Raw genomic sequence first — 22565 nt, forward strand, 5'->3', positions numbered from 1 at the left:
GGTCACATTCTGAACGAGACATATTCAATTCATATTTCCACCTAAAAACACGTTGTATAAGGAAAAATAACCTTGTCTCATATAAGTCAAGTATCTAGATATTTGTTTATGCTAACTAGAAGGAAGAGAATTCGCTCAGAATTCCGTTAAATATGGCGCAACAAACTTGTATTTGCCATCAGCTGATTTCAAACCACAACATTGGCCGCTCCGTGGAATACTGGCTTAGACTTTCCGTAGTATTTTATAATACAGTAATATGAGAATACATACAATATTATTGAATACAGTGAAGTAATGTATGACTTTCCAAATGATTTATGGAAAAGATGCATAATGAATAGAATAACACCATGCATTTTTTGGAAGAGTGGCGGACAAGAACGAACAAGAAAAAACATCCCCTGACAACGTGGAGCGTAGTTACAAAGGCTGCCTTAATTTCTATCATATTTATGTACAAAAATAAAAATACCCTATACATAATATATTGTCATACACATTTTAAACATAAAAGCATAAACATTTTGAAAATCGACACATCGATCGCTAAATTTGCTCTCTTTTTAACTCTATATTTTCGGAAGAACGGCAGACAGCGGCTTACAAGAACGAACATGAAAAAACATCATATTTGATAACGTGAAGGGCAGTTTCAGAAGCGGCCTTTGTATCATATTTCTGCACAGAAATAAAAATACCCTATAAGTAATACATTTTCATACACATTTTAAACAATAAAGCATGAACATTTATAAAATCGACACATCGATCGCTAATTTCCACTTTTTTTAACTCGATATTTCGGAAGAATGGCAGGCGGCACTCACAAGAAAGAACATGAAAAAACATCGTATTTGATAACGTGTGAAGGGCAGTTTCGAAAGCGTATCATATTTCTGTCCAGAAAAAAAAATACCTATCAGTAATACATTTTCATACACATTTTAAGCATAAAAGCATGAATATTTATAAATCGACACATCCATTGCTACGTTTGCACTTATGTAACTATATTTTCGGCATGGAACAGCGTCAGAGGCATATATTTTACCCTAATACCTATGTAATAACTTTCTATAAAATTTGTTAATATAATTTGCATAACCTTTATGGTCTGAAGGGCATTTCTACAAATATATGAACTCGTTAGACAACGGCGTTAGTGGCGCTGTTAACTGAAAATTGTGCCGTAAAAATACCTTATTTTTTAATGAATATTTTTGACGACAGCCATAAAACTGATTCGCCGTTGAGCAATTGTGCCATTAACCACGGGCCGCCTGTATATATCTATATATATCTATATATCTATATTTCTATGATATATATATTTCTATGTATATATATTTATTTCTATTTATATATATAGTATATATATATATATATATATATATATATATATATATATATATATATATATATATATATATATATATATACACACACACACAGTGGTACCTCGAGATACGAAATTAATCCGTTCCGAGGCGGCCTTCGTATATGAGTTTTTCATATCTTGGAACACATTTTACATGTAAAATGGCTAATCCGTTCCAAGCCCTCCAAAAAACACCCAGTAAAATTATATTTCCAGGCCTAAAACACATGTTCTAGGGTTACGACGGAAGAAATATGACTCCAAGAAGGCAAAATACTGTACATACTTGAGTAATATTCAACTGCATGTAATGTTCAACCCCATTTTTACTGCATATTTTAGGACTTTAGCATATGTCCCTTAGCAATAAGCCTAGCCTATGTTAGCGGTTGCTACTGTAGCCTAGTCTATGATTCTGACATCTAAACCTAAGAGCTAAAAGCTTAGAATATGCCAATAAAATGTATAAATAATCAGTATGTACTCATTTCAAATAATTATTAATTAATCATTAACTATAATACACAAACAAACAAAAAACAAACCTTCCAATCGATTGTTTACATTCAGCTCTTACCCGTCTTACAAGTATCGAACGAGCGCCAAGCAATCATTTTTCCTAGCACACAGTAAGCCATAAATTGTCATTAGTATCTCTCTTCAACTAATGAAACTACCAAACAGTATAATAACCATTCATTTCCATTCTTTATTCTATCTTTACCTAATGGAGATACCGAGTTACTGACAGCTATAATGAAACATACGTATACGTAACGTATAATAAAAAACACAGAAGAAGATTCTAAAAAATATGTATTTGTTGGCAGTCTGATTTATTTTATATTGTATGATATCTAATTCACAATTTTTTTATTAAATGTATTGCATGTACTTATTTCAAATAATTATTAAGTAACCATTAACTATAATAAACAAACAAAAAAAAAGCTTCCAAACGTCTGTTTGTAAGTGTTTACATAATAAAAATATGGAATGTTAGTCCATATATATAAAAGACCAGATTGCTTGCAGGAATGTGATCAGACTAGAGACGCTAAAGATGACGTATACAATAAGTATGTAGGCTAAGTTGACATGCCGTCACCTGTAGTCATTCAATTGTTTATAAACATTAGTCCAAGCTCCCTGCTTGAGACAACTACCGCCTACGTGATCTGTAGCGTGTCTCATTTTGATTGTGTGTTCGTATGAAACTATGTCATTTGTATGTATGTTCATATGTTCGAACTACTGTCTGTTCCTTCATAACTTGTAACAGAGATGGTAGACAGGCAGAACAGAGTTAGCTATCGTCATAGAAGACCTGTTTATTCTCTTTACTAAGCTTTTATCATGTAGAGGAATAGGATTAGCCATCATCATTGGCAGAAGCGATCAAGCTATCGTTATTAGAAGACTTGTACAATCATATCTGATCTTCAGCATGTAAAACTTCAGAAGAATATATCTATTTTTATACTTCGTGTTTTCTACAAGAACCTCCTCACCGAACCAACATGAGTTTAACACAACGTCGTAATAACCAACAAGATAATACCGACTTCGTAAGTGATCTACAAACCCCAAGACACTCCATTGAAGATGGAAGTGCAATACCAACCGACTTAGCGTAAAATTATCGCAAGTCTAACATTACCTCATAGGGCGCCTTATCATACAAGGCACAAGCCCTAATATTGGTGGCAGTGGACCAGAAGAACTCTACAACTTCTCCGAAGAAATATCAGAATAATGAAGTATCATATAAGAACTCTTCAACGACGACGAAAGCAGCAGATTCTTCAAGCAACTTATTATCATCGTTTAGTGAGCGACTTCAGAAAACAACAAGAAATCTTTAACGACGACGAAAGCAAGAGATTCTTCAAGCAACTTAGTATCATCGTTAGTGAATAACTTCAAGAAACAAAACCGACGTGTCCTTTTTCCTACGGCAACGCAAGCTTCGTCTCTCATTAGAATCATTCAAGAAAACATCGTTAGTGAGCGTTTCCGGCACTTCAAGAAACAAACCGAACGCGTCTGCAGCATCGGATCTTTCAAGGGCTCGAATCATCGAAACAACGCGCACGGGGGAAACTGAAGCCAAACCAGGTCATCCGCTAAATAGAGAAGGAGGACCAAGGCCGTGTGTCGTTATTGGAACACCGTGACTTCCCACAAAAGCAAGCTAAGTACAATTTTTTATTCATTTGGTGTAACTTTGAGTGTTTCCTTTGCAGGTCGAATTTCGTTATTCCTGTGGCTGAAGTTACGAGACATTCTTAATCTTACTTTTTTACAGAAATATCTACATCATTGAGATTTCGCTACTGCGAGTTTTTATCTTTGAGTGTCTGTTTCCAGAAGTTCTACTGAAATATCATAATCATATACTATGTTAATTTTATCATTTTGGGTGATTATTAATCCCTTACGTAACAAATCATATTAAACAGTGAATATGCGTTTACACAGTGGACGTCTGTATTTATACAGATGCATGGATAGGGTCGTTAGGCACTGTAGTGATTAGAAAACACACAAAAACAAGTGGAACACCCGTACAAATCTAGATAAATTAGAGGTAACACTATTTCGGGTCATGACAATAAATGCTCCTTTGCAAAGTCCCGATCGCAGTTTAGCCTTGAGTTTTTTGAGTTATATAAAATATCGAACCTCAATGACTCAACTTAACTTTTAAAATATGGCTGGATTGCAAGGAATAACATGTCTGTAAAAAAACTTTCATCAGCTAAATGCGCTGACCAGGATCCCTCACTATTTCAAATTTTAGCAAAGAATGAAGTACAAACAGTTTAATATTGTATGCAGTAGTGATAACTTGTCTTATTAGTAATCGCTCAGTTCCTAATAGTTCGTCATTCATTGCTTTATACGTAACCAGCAACATAATGCTAAAAACACACAATACGTTGCCGATGGTAATAAAGAGAAGGATCCTAATTATTACAAAAAGAAATAGAAACAGTAGCCTTTCAGAATCAAACAAGCAAACTCGGTTACTGTGTCACCTAGTCAAGCGGTCAAGGTTAGTTAAATCTGCCGAGTGTTCAAAGCATAGCAAATTCCACACAATAAGCGACTCTAGCAGAGTGGGGAAAAGCGATGTTGGTTCATACATGCCAATATCTTTTTGAATTAAAAGGATTTTTCCTATGAAACACACGACCGTATAAAGTAATCAGAGAGGTTTTCGTTTTTTTTATACGTAAGTTATTATAATAGTGGTGGATAAAGCCCAAACCCCGACTGTAACGCACAGTAAAAATTAGAATATCTTGTTTATTCCTTTAGTAAACGTAATATCCTGTATTTACGGACTCACTGTCTGTTGTTCGAACTTCCCTAATGAGAAGTCCGGATAAGCGAGCGCTTACAGATACCTCTATAGTTATAAAAAAACATTGATCTCTATGTAGTGTAATTGTAAGATTCATCTAGGGGTATACAAAATATTATCTTACATCCTGCAAAATAAGGCGTGTTTATCAAAGGGAAATCCTATAAACCTTCAAACATATTAAAATCCGTTTGAACAAAAATGAGACAGTTAATCAAATAATAACTTATATAAAGGAACTATACATTTGTCTCATAAATCGTAACATTGTTCAAATGACCCAACAGAATTCTCCCACAACCGCAGTCGCAGTTTGGCACGCACAATCTCGAGAAACATGCACCCTCGAATGTCTTAGTGCGTGTAAAAAGACTTTGCTGGGAAATGAAATTTTAATCCTTCCCGACGCTCTGAAATATAACGATTTCCGCGAACAAAGCCCTAGACACGGTTGACTCGTAGCAACAGGTTAAATCTAGTGATCCACAAAACCTATACATATAAATATCGCATTTTTTATTGTTGCTAATTTTTAATCCCGCCCAACCAGTCGTAGATGAATCTCTTATACTCTATCTAAAGTAATATCCGTAAAGTCATTCAAGCAGAGGTGATTCAGCAGAAACTTTTTTTTATCTTTTACCTGAATACCAGGAAGTTTCTCCACTAGCGAGTGATCTCTGGGAGAAAAACGGATGTCATTGAAAACTAAATACGGTCTAAGGACAAACATAAAGCCATATACGTACCTTCGTGTAGAACCCCAATGAAATTTCAAAATAGAGATAAATGACGAAGTTGAAAAATGTTAGTAATAGGAGTCATTAGGAAATCAAATAGCCCATATAATTTTCCCTCAAAACGTCATGCCATAAAAGATCGGACTTGGCGTATCTGCGTAGATTCTGTCGCTTAAACAAGGAAACGACTCCCGATAGTTTCCAGTGCGATGTACCGACGACATCTTATCTCTGTTAGGTTAGAATAAATTTTTTTCACCAACTTGGACTTACTTAAAAGCTTTTACCAGATACCATTACCTAAGTGATTGTACCTCATACACCGTTTTCAGCACACTCAGGGGACATTATCAATTTTTACGTATGCCTCCGGCTTACGTTGCACCCCAATTACAATATAGTGTTTGGAGACTTTTAGGGGATACCCTACATGCCTATATGGATGATATTGTAATCTTTTCTAATACCTTAGAAGTACATTCACATAAACTAGAGCTAGTGCTACAGAGACAAAGACAAATAATCTCAGAGTAAAATATCTAAATGTGAGTTTTTAAAAACCGAACATGTTTATCTAGGTTTTATGTGTCTAGTCAAGGTCTTAAAGTAGTCCATGGTAAGGTGTCGGCTATTCATAACTTTCCTGGTACCTATTAACGTAAAAGGGGGGATACAGCACTTTGGCGCTGTAGTGGTATTACAATCGTATGTAAATATGCAACTCTTCATCATGACAGCTCCTTTAACAGATCTTACGAAGAAGAGCGTAGATTTATTATGGTCTGAAAAGCATCAACAGGCGTTCGATATCTTAAAAGCGGAAAATGCAGCTCACCTAACTTAAAAATCCCTGATTTAAATAAGGAATTTTTTTTATTGCAACAGCCGCCTCAGACCAAGGGGTAAGAGGGGTACTACTTCAGTAATATGATAAACAGTTCTTTCCTATAGCTTTTTATTCACGTAAACTAAAGCCCTCTGAAAGTAAATATGCAGTAATAAGCAAGGAAGGGCTAGGTATCTTTAACTCACTAGTACATTTTAAGTTCATAATCTATGGCTATCCTGATAAAGTCCTTACTGAACATGAGTCCTTTACCGAGTTTTTCAAAGGCTTTAATCACAGTCCAAAAGGAAACTCTGTGACAAATGATCATTCAGGTGGTCTTGGAGCCAAGATAAGATATCTACCTGGGAAAGCAAATATCATAGCTGACGCATTATCCCGCAATCCCGCACCATACAGCAAAGAACCATTAATTAGACTAAAAGATATAGAAACATCCGTGCCTATTGTTAAAACCGTATCTAAACAAGAAAATTCCTTAACCCAAGAGATCGCGACCATTGAATATCTGGGTTGGAGCGCAGAACTGTTACAAACTGAACAAAGCAAGTGTCAACAGTGATAAGCAAAACAATAAACACCAAACAATAAACACTTCGAACGGAAACAAGGTCAGCAGCTAAGCAAAACCAATAAACACTTCGAACGGAAACAGGGTCAGCGGCTAAGCAAACCAATAACACTTCGAGCAGAAACCCTAAACAAAGCAAAAATATATTTAAAGTATGTGTATCAGAATAATGTAATCAAAATGTAATATATATGTAGGTCCGTGACGAGGAAAACCCGAAGAACACAGCAGATGACTAACGACCAGGTAGTAATAATCTCTTTCATACCAATCGTCCTAAACTGGTTGCATTCCGTCATCCAGGGTTCCTTATTATGTCACAGAAAGCCAAATCACTATTTTACTGGCCTACAATGCTTACAGATATAAAAAGCACATAACTAATTGTAACACGTGTCATGAAAACAAGGGATACACTAAGACACCTGTCAGTTTAAGGGCCTATCCTGCTGAAATCAATCCATTGAAAGAATATGCATAGAATTATTAACAGGTTTACGAGTCTGACAGAGGGAATAAACACTTCTTAGTGTCAATAGTTCCTTGACACGTTATATAGAATTAATAGCACTAAAAACAAACACCGCAATTGAGTGCGTTAGGAATATTTATGAGTGCTAAATCAGTAAACATGGAATTCAACACATGATAATCTGACTCGGGTGGTGTAAATCAATAATAATCTCCATAACACGTGGTGTGAATTCCTTTCCATTAAGAAAACCAATAATATATTTTATCACCCAGAGTCAATCGGTTTGGTAGAATAACGGATAATTAAATAGGAAGTGTCAATGTCTTACGAGTTACAACTCGTGATATTGGATCCGAACTGAATTATAGCGGTTCTCGCGGTTTTTAAAATACCTTTATCATTCATATCTCGTATCTGTAGAAATGATACCGCAAGTAGCTTATACGTACGCCGCTAGAACACTCTTCCACATATTCAAGCCAACCATTAATTTATCAAATATATATATAAAAAAAAATATATTAAATAAATAAATATAGATACAATGGAGTCAATATAATACACTCCGTAAGAAGTCGGAAGGGTTACAAATTATAATAAAAAAGGAATCACGATAAAATCAATAAGCAAAACGTAACCATAGATTAATTAAAGTTCAAACACATATCCAAAACCTACTGACATATTGTCTGTCCCGGTGATTTAAATTCGTAGTCAATGAAAAAAAAAAATAATAATAATAAATAAATAAATAAATAAAATAAAGTAAAATAAAAGAGATTTTAAAGTCAGGAAGTCTAGAAGTGAAAATGTTATCTATGAAATAATCCTATATGAATCTTATACAGGGCTAATAATATATATAGAATTTGTATGGAAACATTTTCATTAGTTTGAATAAGGAATATTTAATTTAACATAATTACAATTATGCAGATTTCCAACATGAAACTAATATATTGTTCAATTTTGGTACTGTTTTTTTTTCAGACATTCTTCTCATGTGGATCGAGTATTAAAAGAAAAAACAAAAAAAATTAACCTAAAGTCGTATCTCTTACAGCAAGTAACGTAACTCCTAAGCTGGTGACGACGTCATCAGTTCTAGAAGGTCTATCGCGTTTGCCGTATCAGCATTGATTCCTTTAACCTCAAATATCTGCTTGCACAGGCTTCATCTCGCGCTTGCAAAGCAGATTGACTGGAGAAAGGAATGCTTAGCCCGAACTTCTCATGGGCAAGGCAGACGTTAGGTACAAGTGTCTATCGGTATGCGCAATGCAACTTGCAATCATTTTAAAATTAATAAACAAAATAAGGAAATAGAATTTCTATAACAACAAAATGAATTAATTTTTTCTGAACCTCATAGACATTTAGAAGTATCAGGATATGTATATATGAAATATTTACTTGCAACATTAGCCTATTACAATTCAAGTAAAACATTCATGGGAAAATGTCACATTTTCTTGAAAAACCCAAAGTTTATTTAGAAATTAGTTACATAGTGGGTTTTTTTCGTTGCATCTCCTACCTATTAATAAAGTTTTAAAATTAACCTCAGAGGATGCGCGCGAGAAAATTGAATATGAAACTTTTGTTAGGGCACATAGGATCAGATTTTATCACAACTTAATTTCAGTTAGCATAGAGAAATACAGAATCATGATTAATCTTCTCTTTGACTCTTATGTTGCCTGGCAATCTTACAAATAGCTCCGTTTCACACTTCTTTGTCTAGTAACTTACTACCAGTAATATCGAATTTTCTTTGGGATTCGTATTGAATATCTGTTTATTTTTTATAATTATGGATATTTTTACAGTCCTCATAGACCTGGATAGGTTCACTCATTGTTAATGCCATGGATAAAAAAGTTTGTACAGCGGACTCTTTTGAATTCCAAAATATCAGCGAATTCATGTGGGTTAAGTCTGGTCTAAATGGCTCTCTCCCCTCCCCTGTATTTGGATGTCGTCTGAATTTACTTTGCCCTTGTGACAAGTATAATTTCACTTGCAGGCTGATTAATGGAACCTGGTTACAGTATCCTGCAGTACGAGAATTTCACATCGCAACTTCAAAAAAATCGTTCGTCGCTGCGGACGACGGCAGTCGAGTAACAACCGCCTACAATGTGAAAGGAATAAGCACCATCATGGACTTCTTCGACCGACACCGTATCTCGTCGTTAATCTCGTTTTCATGCGGAACGCTCCAGCGACTGTCGGATATCGACTACGAAAGGGACATACTTCCGACAAATTACGACCCGAAGGATATTCAACTCTACTTTGCTGGCGAAGGACTCGTGCTGGGGATGTTTTTTTTTATTCATCGCGAACGTAATCGTGTAGCTTAGGATGCAGAGAATAAGTATGAGCGCAAAATAGAACGTTGGACCCGCCCAGGCAAATTTTCCCCTTGTTTTAACCCTGTGAAATAGGCCGTTTCATTTGGCTATGGGTGTTTGTCTGGAACTGTGTAATGGACGAAAAGTTGTTCGAACGCTAGTTAAAAGTGAAGTAGTATAACCTCGGTCATGTATCCTATATATATAAAGTATCATGTATCCTATATATAATTGATCATAAATAACAGAGTCGAAATATATCTTTACGTGTACGCAATAGGAATCTCTTTATATAAATGACCATAAATAACAGAATCTAAATATATCTTTGCGTGTACGCAATTAGGAATTCTATTTAAAGGTGCACATATATTAATCATAATTATATGAATCCATATACATATGTATAAACAAATCAGGTAGCCTATAATCATGTTACCTTGTTATCTTACCAATATCTGCAGTTATTTATGAGTTTAGTATATGAATTAATGAATCAGATTATATCAGTTATGCATAAACATTAATAATTTTTTTATCAATTCATATATGAAATTTTTTTATCAGTTAAAATATGATTTTTATCATGTTAATCTTCATTTCTATGCAATTGTCAGAGTACATTAGTATTTTCTGTAGCATATGTATCTTAATGAAATGAAGTGAAAAACTGTATCATTATATATCACGTGATCACTATTATTTACCAATATCATTGTTTTATATGTTATTACTTGAATCAACAATTCATGTACACCATGAATTTTTATTTACTAATATATATATATATATTCCACATAGTGTCTGTATCACACTCCTATAAGTCAAATGCAAGTCAAGTTTGAGTAATAGTTCAGTAGTTGGTTTTGGTAGCTGACCGAGCTAATGTAAGTGTTTACATAATAAAAATATGGAATGTTAGTCCATATATATAAAAGACCAGATTGCTTGCAGGAATGTGATCAGACTAGAGACGCTAAAGATGACGTATACAATAAGTATGTAGGCTAAGTTGACATGCCGTCACCTGTAGTCATTCAATTGTTTATAAACATTAGTCCAAGCTCCCTGCTTGAGACAACTACCGCCTACGTGATCTGTAGCGTGTCTCATTTTGATTGTGTGTTCGTATGAAACTATGTCATTTGTATGTATGTTCATATGTTCGAACTACTGTCTGTTCCTTCATAACTTGTAACAGAGATGGTAGACAGGCAGAACAGAGTTAGCTATCGTCATTAGAAGACCTGTATCTCTTTACCTAAGCTTTATCATGTAGAGGAATAGGATTAGCCATCATCATTGGCAGAAGCGATCAAGCTATCGTTATTAGAAGACTTGTACAATCATATCTGATCTTCAGCATGTAAAACTTCAGAAGAATATATCTATTTTTATACTTCGTGTTTTCTACAAGAACCTCCTCACCGAACCAACATGAGTTTAACACATCGTCGTAATAACCAACAAGATAATACCGACTTCGTAAGTGATCTACAAACCCCAAGACACTCCATTGAAGATGGAAGTGCAATACCAACCGACTTAGCGTAAAATTATCGCAAGTCTAACATTACCTCATAGGGCGCCTTATCATACAAGGCACAAACCCTAATATGTTTACATCCAGCACTTACGAGTATCGAACGATCGACAAGCAATCACTTTACACAGTAAGCCATAAATTTTATACATTCAACTTCCCTGCCAGATATATACTTAGCTATAGACTCCGTCGTCACCGACAGAAATTCAAATTTCGCGGCACACGCTACCGGTAGGTCAGGTGATCTACCGCCCTGCCCTGGGTGGCAGGACTAGGAACCATTCCCGTTTTCTAATCAGATTTCGTCTGTCGCCCGGACCATCAACATTGTTGTTGGTTCCTCTTGACTGGATTTTCTTTTTACATCGACAATTGATCTTCTTGACTGACTTTTGGTGACGTATCTGGATTGTTGGATTGGCATACGCTTTTGTGGACTTTTTGTGGACTTGCTTTGGAATTTTCTTAGAATGTCTGACGCCGGAATGGTGATGAGACGTTGTGTGAATGTAGGCTGTAAGGTGAGGTTGCCGAAAGCTTCAGTAGATCCTCACAGCGTATGTAAGGGTTGCAGAGAGTATGAATGTTCTTTTACTAATACTTGCAAGGAATGTGAGAATTTGAGTGAGAGAGAGTGGAAGATTCTAACTACTTATTTGAAGAAGTTAGAGAGAGAGAGAGTGAGGAAAGCTTCCTCTAGAAGTTTGAGTGGTTCTAGATCTAATGAGCTAGTTCCTAGTTTGGGATCTTCCCCTCTTGTAAGAATTGCTACTTCTCCTTCCTTTTCAGCCTCTTCACCTATTGCAGATCCTGTAGATTCAGCAAAAGAACTTGCGGATCTAAAAGCAGCCTTCAAGATCATGGAAAACAAAATGGCTGCTCTGCAAGGTAAGGCTAGTGATTGTACAGTGGACAGTGATGTGAGTGTCCCCAGTGTAGTGGAGGGGGCATCTGGTCGGCTCCACAACGCTCCCAGGTCTAGACCTCTTCCAAGCTCCCATGCCCAGAGGAGAAGGAATGTCAAAAACCGTAAGGAGGTTGTGGAGATTCCCCCCACCGATCAGGTGTCCCCCTTCGGCAGGCTCTGTGACACCCCAGACTGCCAGGGATCGCTATTGCAAAAAGCGTCCTGCGTGAGTGTTTCTCATCGTCGGGGTCTTCCGTCTCCTAGACGCGATGGAGGGATTCTGATGCTGCGACCATTGAAGAGGAGTTTGGAAGCACCGACTCTTGACTCGAGCCCGGAACGCTTCCCTGAGGAGTCTCCTTCGGATGTTAAGAGGGCAAAGAGAGCCCTATTGTCACCCGTAGTTGGAGTGGAGCCCATGGACTCCTCCCCTCCTCCTTCTCCTCCTCCCGAAGAGGATAAAGAGGAGGCTACTAAGAGATTTCTCCTATCTATGCACGAGCAGATATCGTCGTTGGTGGGAGTGCTTTCAAAGGAACCTCCTCGAAGGAAAGATACTTCCCTTCCCATCAAGAGTCCTCCGAACGTATGGAGGTCCCTGCCGCCAGGAGCGAGGCTCCTATCAGGAGTGAGGCTCCTAGCAAGAGCGAGGAGCCAACCAAACGTAAGGCTCCTGCTAGGAGTGAAGAGTCGTTCGGACGTGCGGCACCTTCCAGGAGTGAGGAGTCAACCAAACGTAAGACTCCTACCAGGTGCGAGGAGCCAATCAGGCGTGTGGCGCCAGCCAGGAGTGAAGAGTCACCCAGGAGGCAGGAGCCAAGAGCCAGGAGTGAGGAGTCACCCAGGAGGCAGGAGCCAAGAGCCAGGAGTGAGGAGTCACCCAGGAGGCAGGAGTCAGGAGCCAGGAGTCAGGAGCCAGGAGTCAGGAGTCGGAATTCTTCCATGAGGCAAGATTCGACTAGACTCGTATCCGAAATTGGCGACTCTTCTCCAGACAGAAGCACCTCTCCTTCAGATCGTAGGAGATCTTGGAAAGACTCTTCCTCCAAACGAGAACGTTCTCCCTCTTCTGATCGAGTTTTAGAAGAGGTGTCAGAAGACGAGCTCCCTACAAATGAGGGGCTCTCTAACTATAAGACATTAGCCTCCTTATTACTTCAAGAGTATGGAGACTCTCTTAGTCCAGCCGCTCCTCCTTCTCCTCGTTCACTCTTTTCGAGTACTGCTACAGTAAAGTCCTCTGCTTTCCTGAAGATGAAATCAGCAATTTCTATGAAGAAGGCCCTCCAGTCTCTGGATTCATGGATGGGCACTAATGAAAGAGTTTGGGCAAAACAGGTGTTCTGCATGCTCCTTCCAAACTCCTTGGAAAGAGAGGTATTTGGTACGGGACAGGAGAGACTATGGGTCTTTCTCTCCCTGCATGGGCAGACGCGGACTTCTCTAATCTGGTTGATGCCTCCAGAAGACACTCTTTAGGGTCGGCCAGATCTACATGGAGCATTTCAGAATTGAACCACTTTCTTAAAGGATTATTCTTCATATTAGTGTTCAATTTCCTGGACTGGTCTCTCGGAGTTCTTGCTAAGAAGTCTCAGGACTCGGAGTTTCTTAAGAACCCAGAAGTTCTCCATATCGTCCTGGCATGCATGGACAAGGCGGTACAAGACGGTTCGGGAGAGGTTTCTTCCCTATTTGGAGCTGGTTTGCTGAAAAAGAGATCGGTTTATGGATCCCTTTTGTCAAAAGCTGTTTCTCCTAGTCAGAGGACCGTGTTATTGTTCGCCCCTCTGTCAGATCATCTGTTTCCTTCTCAGTTGGTGAAAGATATATCTCGCTCACTAACTGAGAAGGCGACACAAGACCTCCTTGTACAGACTACGAAGAAGAGTCGCCCTGTAGTTTCTACAAGTAAGAAGGACTCTCGTCCTCCTCAGCAGCCCTTTCGTGGAGGTGCAACGGCTCGTCCCCCTTCAAGAAAGGAAAATGACTTGATTATCCTCCAGAGAGGAGCCGACTCTTGGTCGGTTTCAGTTCTAAAGAAGGGATACATCATCCCCTTCGAAGACAGTCCTCCCCTAACCTCTACTCCTCGGGAACTGTCAGCGAGATACAGAGACCTTGTAATGAAAAATACGCTCCTTCAAATGGTGGATCAAATGTGGGAATAGGAGGCCATCAAACTTGTACAGGATCCACTCTCCCCGGGATTTTACAAATCGCCTGTTTCCTAGTACCAAAATAAGGCATGGGGGGGGTGGTGTGGGTGGAGACCGGTCCTGGACGTAAGCGCGCTGAACCGATTTGTTCAGAAGAAGAAGTTCCGAATGGAAACGTCCTCCTCGGTGATGTCAGCACTACGTCCAGGAGATTGGATGGTCTCTCTGGACTTACAAGACGCATATTTCCACGTTCCCATTCACCACTCGTCAAAGAAATATCTTCGGTTTATGATAGGGGGCAAGATTTTTCAATTCAGGGCTCTGTGTTTCGGCCTGTCTACAGCTCCACAGGTCTTCACCAACCTGATGGCGAATGTAGCAAAATGGCTTCATCTAGAGGGAATAAACATCTCCCTCTACTTAGACGACTGGCTGATCAGGGCCAAGTCGGAGAACCAGTGCTTGGAGGACCTGATGATAACACGAAATATGATACAGTCTCTGGGATTACTCGTGAACCTTGAGAAGTCGCAACTGATCCCCAGCCAGAACTTTGGTCTATCTGGGGATTCAGATGGATTCTCGGGGTTTTCGGGTATTTCCTTCGCAAGAGAGAATCACTCGAGGCTTGTCAAGAATCTCTAGCTTCTTAGAGAGAGAACACAGTTCAGCGAGGGAGTATTTGAGCCTGTTAGGGACTCTGTCCTCGCTAGAAAAGTTCTTCTCTCTGGGGAGGCTTCACCTTTGCCCTCTTTAGTTTTTCCTGAAAAAGGTTTGGAGTTGGAAGACGGGGCAACTCTCAGACTCTTTTCCGATTCCACAGGTGAAGAATCACTTAAAGTGGTGGATCCTTCCTCTAAAGAAGAACGAAGGCGTGTCACTTGCCCTGCAGAACCCCAACCAAGTGTTATTTTCCGACGCTTCGGAGTCGGGATGGGGAGCGACGCTAGGAGCAAGGGAGGTGTCGGGCACCTGGACAAAGGAACAGGTGTCCTGGCATATCAATTGCAAGGAGCTAGTAGCCATACACCTGGCCTTAAGATTCTTCGAGGAGGTAGTCAGAGGCGGGGTGGTTCAGATAAACTCGGACCAACACCAATGGATCTGGCCTTTAACATACGCAAACAAGGAGGGACTCATTCATTCTCCCTCTATCAGTTAACAAAAGATCTGTTAACCTGGACAGAGGAAAGAGCTATAACTCTCCTCACAAGATTTGTGCAAGGGATACGAAATGTGAGAGCAGACAGGCTAAGCAGAAGGAATCAGGTCCTCCCCACAGAGTGGACTCTACACGCAGAAGTGTGCTGAAGTCTGTGGTCCCTGTGGGGGAGGCTTCACATAGACCTATTTGCTACGTTCCTCTCCAAAAGAGTAGAGATCTTTTGTTCACTAGTAGAAGATCCAAGAGCCTTTGCAATCGACGCGTTTCTCCTGGATTGGTCGGGCCTAGACGCCTACGCCTTTCCCCCATTCAAGATCCTGGGGGAAGTACTCAGGAAATTCGTGGCTTCAAAGGGCACGAAGTTGACCCTCATAGCCCCATTTTGGCCAGCCCAAGAATGGTTCACGGAGGTACTGGAGTGGATAGTGGACTTCCCCAGGTCTCTGCCAAGCAGAACAGATCTACTCAGACAACCCCACTTCGAGAGGTTTCATCACAACCTCCCCGGTCTCGCTCTGACTGCCTTTCGACCATCGAAAGATTCGTCAGAGCGAGGGGATTTTCTCGCAAAGCTGCAAGCGCTATCGCTAGAGCCCGCAGATCTTCAACGAGACAAGTATACCAATCGAAGTGGGAAGTCTTTAGGAGATGGTGTAAGACAAAGAAGCTGTCCTCCTCCAGTACCTCTATAATTAACATTGCCAATTTCCTCCTTTTTCTTAGAGAGGAATCGCACCTTTCTGTGTCTACCATCAAGGGATACAGGAGTATGCTGTCTTCAGTATTCAGGAATCGAGGGTTGGAGATTACAGAGAACAAGGATCTCCACGATTTGATTCGGTCTTTCGAGACTTCGAAATCAAGGACTCCAAGAACACTTAGCTGGAATCTGGACGTGGTCCTGAAATTCCTTGCCTCGGACAAATTCGAACCTCTACATCTTGCTTCCTTCCGGGACATTACTAGGAAATGTTTATTCCTGTTGTCTCTCGCGACGGCCAAGAGGACGAGCGAATTGCACGCTCTGGACTCTAAAGTGGGGTTTAAAGGAGATGCGGCTATCTGTTCGTTCCAGACATTATTTCTGGCGAAAAATGAAAACCCATCAAAACCTTGGCCCAGGAGCTTTGAGGTAAAAGGCCTATCTAACCTGGTAGGCAGAGAGATAGAGGTGTCTCTCTGCCCGGTTAGAGCTCTTAAATTTTATTTGGAGAAAAAGAAGCAGATGGGAGGCTGTCAACAAGGTCTTTGGTGTGCTGTGAAGAACCCCAAAAGACTCATGTCTAAGAACGCCTTAGCCTTCTTTGTGAGAAGCGTAATTACTGATGCGCACAAGAACTGCCCGGATGAATCCTTTCGGACTTCTAAGGGTTAAAACTCATGAAGTAAGGGCAGTAGCAACGTCTCTAGCGTTTCAAAAGAATGTCTCTAAGAAATATTATTGAGACTACATATTGGAGATGCAATTCAGTTTTTGCATCTCATTACCTGAAGGATGTGAAAGTGACCTATGAGAAATGCTTCTCTCTCGGTCCATTTGTATCAGCAGATACAGTACTGGGACTTGGAGCAAAGACTGATCCTTAAATTTTTTATATTAAATGTACATAAACCCTCTTTCGTCAGATTATGTGCTTGGTTTCCTATTAGCAAGCGTGCTGATGTCGCACGGGCGGCTGGTGTCATTGCTGGTAAGGGACCAGGGGTATGTATGGCTAGTAGGGGGGTACAAAATTTTTTTTTTTTTTTTTTTTTTTTTTTTTTTTTTGTTATTAGTGTACGTGTCTTTTATGTTTTGAGTTATTGGTTCTTTGTAAGGAGTTTGGGGATAACTCCTTGCAATCTTAGAACTAACATGGATGTTAGGATCAGGTGATCGGGATCGGTGTTGTGCTCCTTGAACAAGGTGTATTGTCATGTTAGTGGAATAACACCCAATGACAAAGGCCTTTAGGCTCTGCCGAGTAAGTGGATAAGACCCCATTGGCAGACCCACAAGAACTCTTAGCCATAGATCAATATCTCGCTGAGGCTCTTGAGGCGAAGCAAACTCCTGGGCAGTAGCCACGAAGTCTTCCGCCTAATCAAGTAGGAACCAAGGTTTATTAATACCTACAACATATGTTGTTTACCTGTCTATTTCAGTAGTTAGCTGTCTCTTACCCACCACCAATAATGGGTTGCTAATCAGCTAAGTATATTATCTGGCAGGGAAGTTGAATGTATAAAAATGATATTGTCATAATACAATAAAGTTTTATACATACTTACCTGACAGATATTTACGATTAATGGCCCACCCAGCCTCCCCGCAGGAGACAGGTGGAAGAGAAGAAATCTGATTAGAAAACGGGAATGGTTCCTAGTCCTGCCACCCAGGGCAGGGCGGTAGATCACCTGACCTACCGGTAGCGTGTGCCGCGAAATTTGAATTTCTGTCGGGGACGACGGAGTCTATAGCTAAGTATATATCTGTCAGGTAAGTATGTATAAAACTTTATTGTATCATGACAATATCATTTTTCGTTATCTCTCTTCAACTACTGAAACTACCAAACAGTATAATAACCATTCATTTCTATTCTTTATTCTATCTTTACCTAATGTTTTTTTTTTTATTAAATGTATTGCATGAATAAGTTTTTCAATTTACAGCATCCTTTTACCAATAGAATACTTAAAGCACAAGGGGTAGATGCTGACCAATAGGAGAGCAGGACCTTATGGGGTGACTAGCATCAGGAACCAATGGGAGAGCAGGAGGATGGTGGCGAGTTTACTCAGTTGGCGGCGCGGGAGTTTTAAAATTGTTCTCGGTGGTCCGGGCGAATCTCGGGACTTTACAGCAACAACCTTTCGTATCTTGAAAACTTTTCGTATGTAGAGCAGTAAAATTTTTCGCATTGGCTTTCGTATCTCGAGTTTTTCGTAAGTAGAGCCTTTCGTATCTCGAGGTACTACTGTATATATATATATATATATAATTATTCGCGGGGGATGTGTACCAGACACCCCCGTGAATAGTTAAAACCTGCGAATAGTTAATACCACCACTAAAAATGCTTATAACTGCCTATCTTGAAAGTTCAGATACCAAATGTATACCTTTAATAACATCCTACTTCAAATATACCTAAAAATTAAACTAACTATACTGCCATTTAATCTTTGAGGTTATATATTAATATCATTTCAAAGTCATCTTAAACATTTTACCATTAAAAATATATACCTACAGCAAATAACAGAGAGAGAGAGGGAGACCAATGAATGGCAACATCATATATCTGACCATCAAGAGTGAAATTATGAATTATTTCTGAGACAGAGAATAATAATAGAGAGAGAGAGAGAGAGAGAGAGAGAGAGAGAGAGAGAGAGAGAGAGAGAGAGAGAGAGAATAACTCCTAGACACCGGCTCCTTCCTCCCCTCCGCCAATTTGTATATCAAACTGTCATTTACTCCCCCGCCCACCTTCCTCCAAGTGGATAAAAAAGATTGGGAATCGCTATTTTTAATTAATTTTATTAATATTTGAAAATTAGTTATAAGGTAAATCATTTATTTACACTACAAAACAAATAAACATACATAAGAGAGAGAGAGATGTTATTGTTACTGTTTAATCTCATTAAACTTAATATTATTTGTAAACTAGCACTGTATATTATTATTTTACCATAAAGTGTAGTAATCTCCTTAAAGATATACTTATACATACACTTCCAGCCCAAACAGAGGAAGATATACTTATACATACACTTCCAGCCCAAACAGAGGGCGAGAGTTACCACTAGGACATACTAGTATCTCGTGTGGTGAGAGAGAGAGAGAGAGAGAGAGGAGAGAGAGGAGAGAGAGAGAGACGAGAGAGAGAGAGGAGAGAGGGGAGGGGAGAAGGAGAGTTATCCTTATTTAAAAGAGTGAAATGGATAGATTATTGTACTTCTTTAAAATACTATCACATATGAATTTTGAAATGAGTTATATTACTATTGTTATTATGCGAAAATATTAATAAACATACACATGTACAATAGAAATTATCTCATCTCAGTAAGAGAGAGAGAGAGAGAGAGAACTTGCATGATCCTTTGATGGCAACAAAACGACATGACAACTCACACTCCCCCTCCTTTTGACAGTTGTTGGACCCCAGCCAACTCACCTGGCTACGTGTTCAAAAACAAGACATGGGGTAAAATGCATTTTCTTTCATTCTTACATAATTCTTTTTATTTATAAACTAAAATCTTGCTAATTTACTTTAGTATTTTCTTTAATGAATTTATATTATTGCTGTTTACATTAATATTGATATTTGAAAATTAGTAAATCATCATCCAAAAAACATACATCTCTGTAAGAGAGAGAGAGAGAGATTATCGTAGTATTTGTAAAATACTTTCACATATGATTCTTGTAATTACGGTTATTGTTGTTATTATTATTATTATTATTATTATTATTATTATTATTATTATCATTATTATTATCATATGAAAATATTAATAAACATATTATACATACATGTACCATAAAAATCTCTCATCCCAGTAAAAGAGAGAGAGAGAGAGAGACCTAGAGTTCAAAAGAACTAAAATCTTACTAATTCACGGTAGTATTTTCTTAATTGAAGTGATTGCTCTTTACATTAATATTAATATTTGAAAATTAGTAAATCATTTATCATACAAAGAGAGAGAGAGAGAGAGAGAGAGAGAAAAAAAATTATTAATTATTATGTGATATTTAATCTTATTAAACTTACTAATACAGCATTGATCATTATTAATATTTTAAAATTGGTAAATCATTTTTGTAACATAAAGATGTATTTAGATATGAAAATAACATCAAAATACACTAATTGGTGATTATTTATCATCAGAAAATCCCACGAATAGGCAAATTCACCGCAAATAATGGGTACATATGGTCCAGAGAAAAATCCGTGAATCCGGAGAACGCGAATACGGGGGCCCCACTGTATTTATATATTTATATATATATAATTTATATTTTATATATATACATATCTATCTACATATATATATACATAATATATATATATATATATATATATATATATCTATATATATATATATTATATATTATATATATATATATATTATATATAATATATAGTATGCTTCAAAAAAATCACAGTAGATGCACGTGACTTCATAAATAAGCGAATTCCACAGGAAAATGATAGTCAGAAATCCAAGCGCTTTCGTCTTTACTCAGACATTGTCAAGGAGTTAATGAAGTATAATTGGAGAGAAAGGTCTCGGGTACAACACAAGATCAAGAATACCAGATGGTTAATTGTCAATTAACCATCTGGTATTCTTGATCTTGTGTTGTACCTGAGACCTTTCTCTCCAATTGTACTTCATTAACTCCTTGACAATGTCTTGAGTAAAGACGAAAGTGCTTGGATTTCTGACTATCATTTTCCTGTGGAATTCGCTTATATATATGTATATATATGTGTGTGTGTGTGCGTGCGCATATACATTTGTATATAATTACATATGTATATACTCTTTTCAGAAGAAAACAGAAACAAAATTATATACACAGTGATTATCATATTTCTGTTTTAGGGTCCAGTTGTTAGTACGCAGATTGTATGTGGAACTGATCATTTATGGGCACCAAATGATCTTGTCATGGACTGTGTTGAAGGTATGAAAATTCTTGGTGACTAGTCAGATACATGTGCTGTTAATGGATTATAATACCTTTCAGATAATTTTAAGTATCTCCTCGCTTAACATTTTTAATTTTTAATTTGTAATTCTGTTTCTGGGTTTATTACAGTGTGCTTAGATGATCCTCCAATTGTAGCACTTCCAGTCATTTCTTCATGGAATAATGTGACCAGAGCTGTTGGTACTCAGGTTAGTGACTAATAAGCATTTTCTTTTATTCTTTCAAAGTAATGGCTTCAAAGAAATTATGATAAATATTAGTTCACCCTTTCTTATGAAAACAGTCATCATATATAGTTATCCTGTCTGTAATAATCTTACATTGTAACTAGAGTTTTCATCATGTTCCTTATATTTACTTATGCAGAACAATTGATTGTTACATCACAAATTCAGGGAATTGTAAGTCTTGTCAATTTCATGGTGTTTGATTCCCTTGAATTTTATATTTTATAATTATGCCTTGCTCTAAATTGTAGCCTGGACTTTGTATGTGTTTGCTGTAAAAAAAATATACAAAAACATGAGAATGTTCTTCAGTTGCACTAAAGTTTTGTATAGTGGAAAAAGTTTGGGAAAATGGTCTTAGTCTTGAGGAGATATCTTGATTCTTCTCTTCTTCGATATTTTGAATATTTTTCCCATGCTTGACCTTCAGCATCTGACTTGCTTCAGAAACTGTTAGAAAAAGAGGTTGTTCTATGGAATTTTTAGCTCTAATCTTGGTATTAATCGCTGGCACTGTTGTTTCAGCTCATTGAGCAGATTGTTTTCATAATTTTGATCATCCTTTGCATTTAGATCCTCCAAGACTGTACCAACCACCATTTAATGCTAGATGTGCATTTAATTTAGTTGCTTGTTTCTTCTTATTAGGTTCAGTTCAAGGCTTCCTTTTGAGTTTGATACTTCTTGGTAATGAGATTTCTTAGACTCTTATTACAGTATTATAGTTTGGTATGAGTACACATTCACAACAATAAGTGGGGTTTTGTAGGGTGTCACTATGTAATTGAATACAATGAGTACACATTCTTAATAATTCTAAACATTTTGATCAAAATGTTTGGAATATTGCTAAATAAGTTTTCAACATGTGAAAGAGAGGAAACCAACAAAATATTCCAGATGGGAATTGGCTCTTGGTAAACGTGACTGTATTTAATAGATTCCTTCTACTTTGGTGTAATCTTGAAAATAGGATGGCAGTTTAGGAAATTGTTGTAATTACACAACTGGTTGCCAGATGTTATTGCTTTATCTCTCATTTTTAAAAATTACTATGCATGTTTTATCCAGCTGTATTACACATTTTTTAGAAAT

General features: G+C 37.9%; 1 protein-coding gene across 5 annotated transcripts in view; it reads left to right on the forward strand.

The window, feature by feature from the left end:
- LOC135198771 (sushi, von Willebrand factor type A, EGF and pentraxin domain-containing protein 1-like) overlaps window positions 1-22565 on the forward strand; it is an 810178-nt gene that overhangs the window by 276800 nt on the left and 510813 nt on the right. For all 5 annotated transcript variants that reach the window (XM_064226685.1, XM_064226687.1, XM_064226686.1 and 2 more), the window contains 2 exons: window positions 21135-21216; window positions 21352-21431. In XM_064226685.1, coding sequence (XP_064082755.1) covers window positions 21135-21216; window positions 21352-21431 — 162 coding nt within the window. The remainder of the gene's footprint in view (window positions 1-21134; window positions 21217-21351; window positions 21432-22565) is intronic.

This window comes from Macrobrachium nipponense, chromosome 22 (assembly GCF_015104395.2).
Source record: "Macrobrachium nipponense isolate FS-2020 chromosome 22, ASM1510439v2, whole genome shotgun sequence".
NCBI classification, from domain to species: domain Eukaryota; kingdom Metazoa; phylum Arthropoda; class Malacostraca; order Decapoda; family Palaemonidae; genus Macrobrachium; species Macrobrachium nipponense.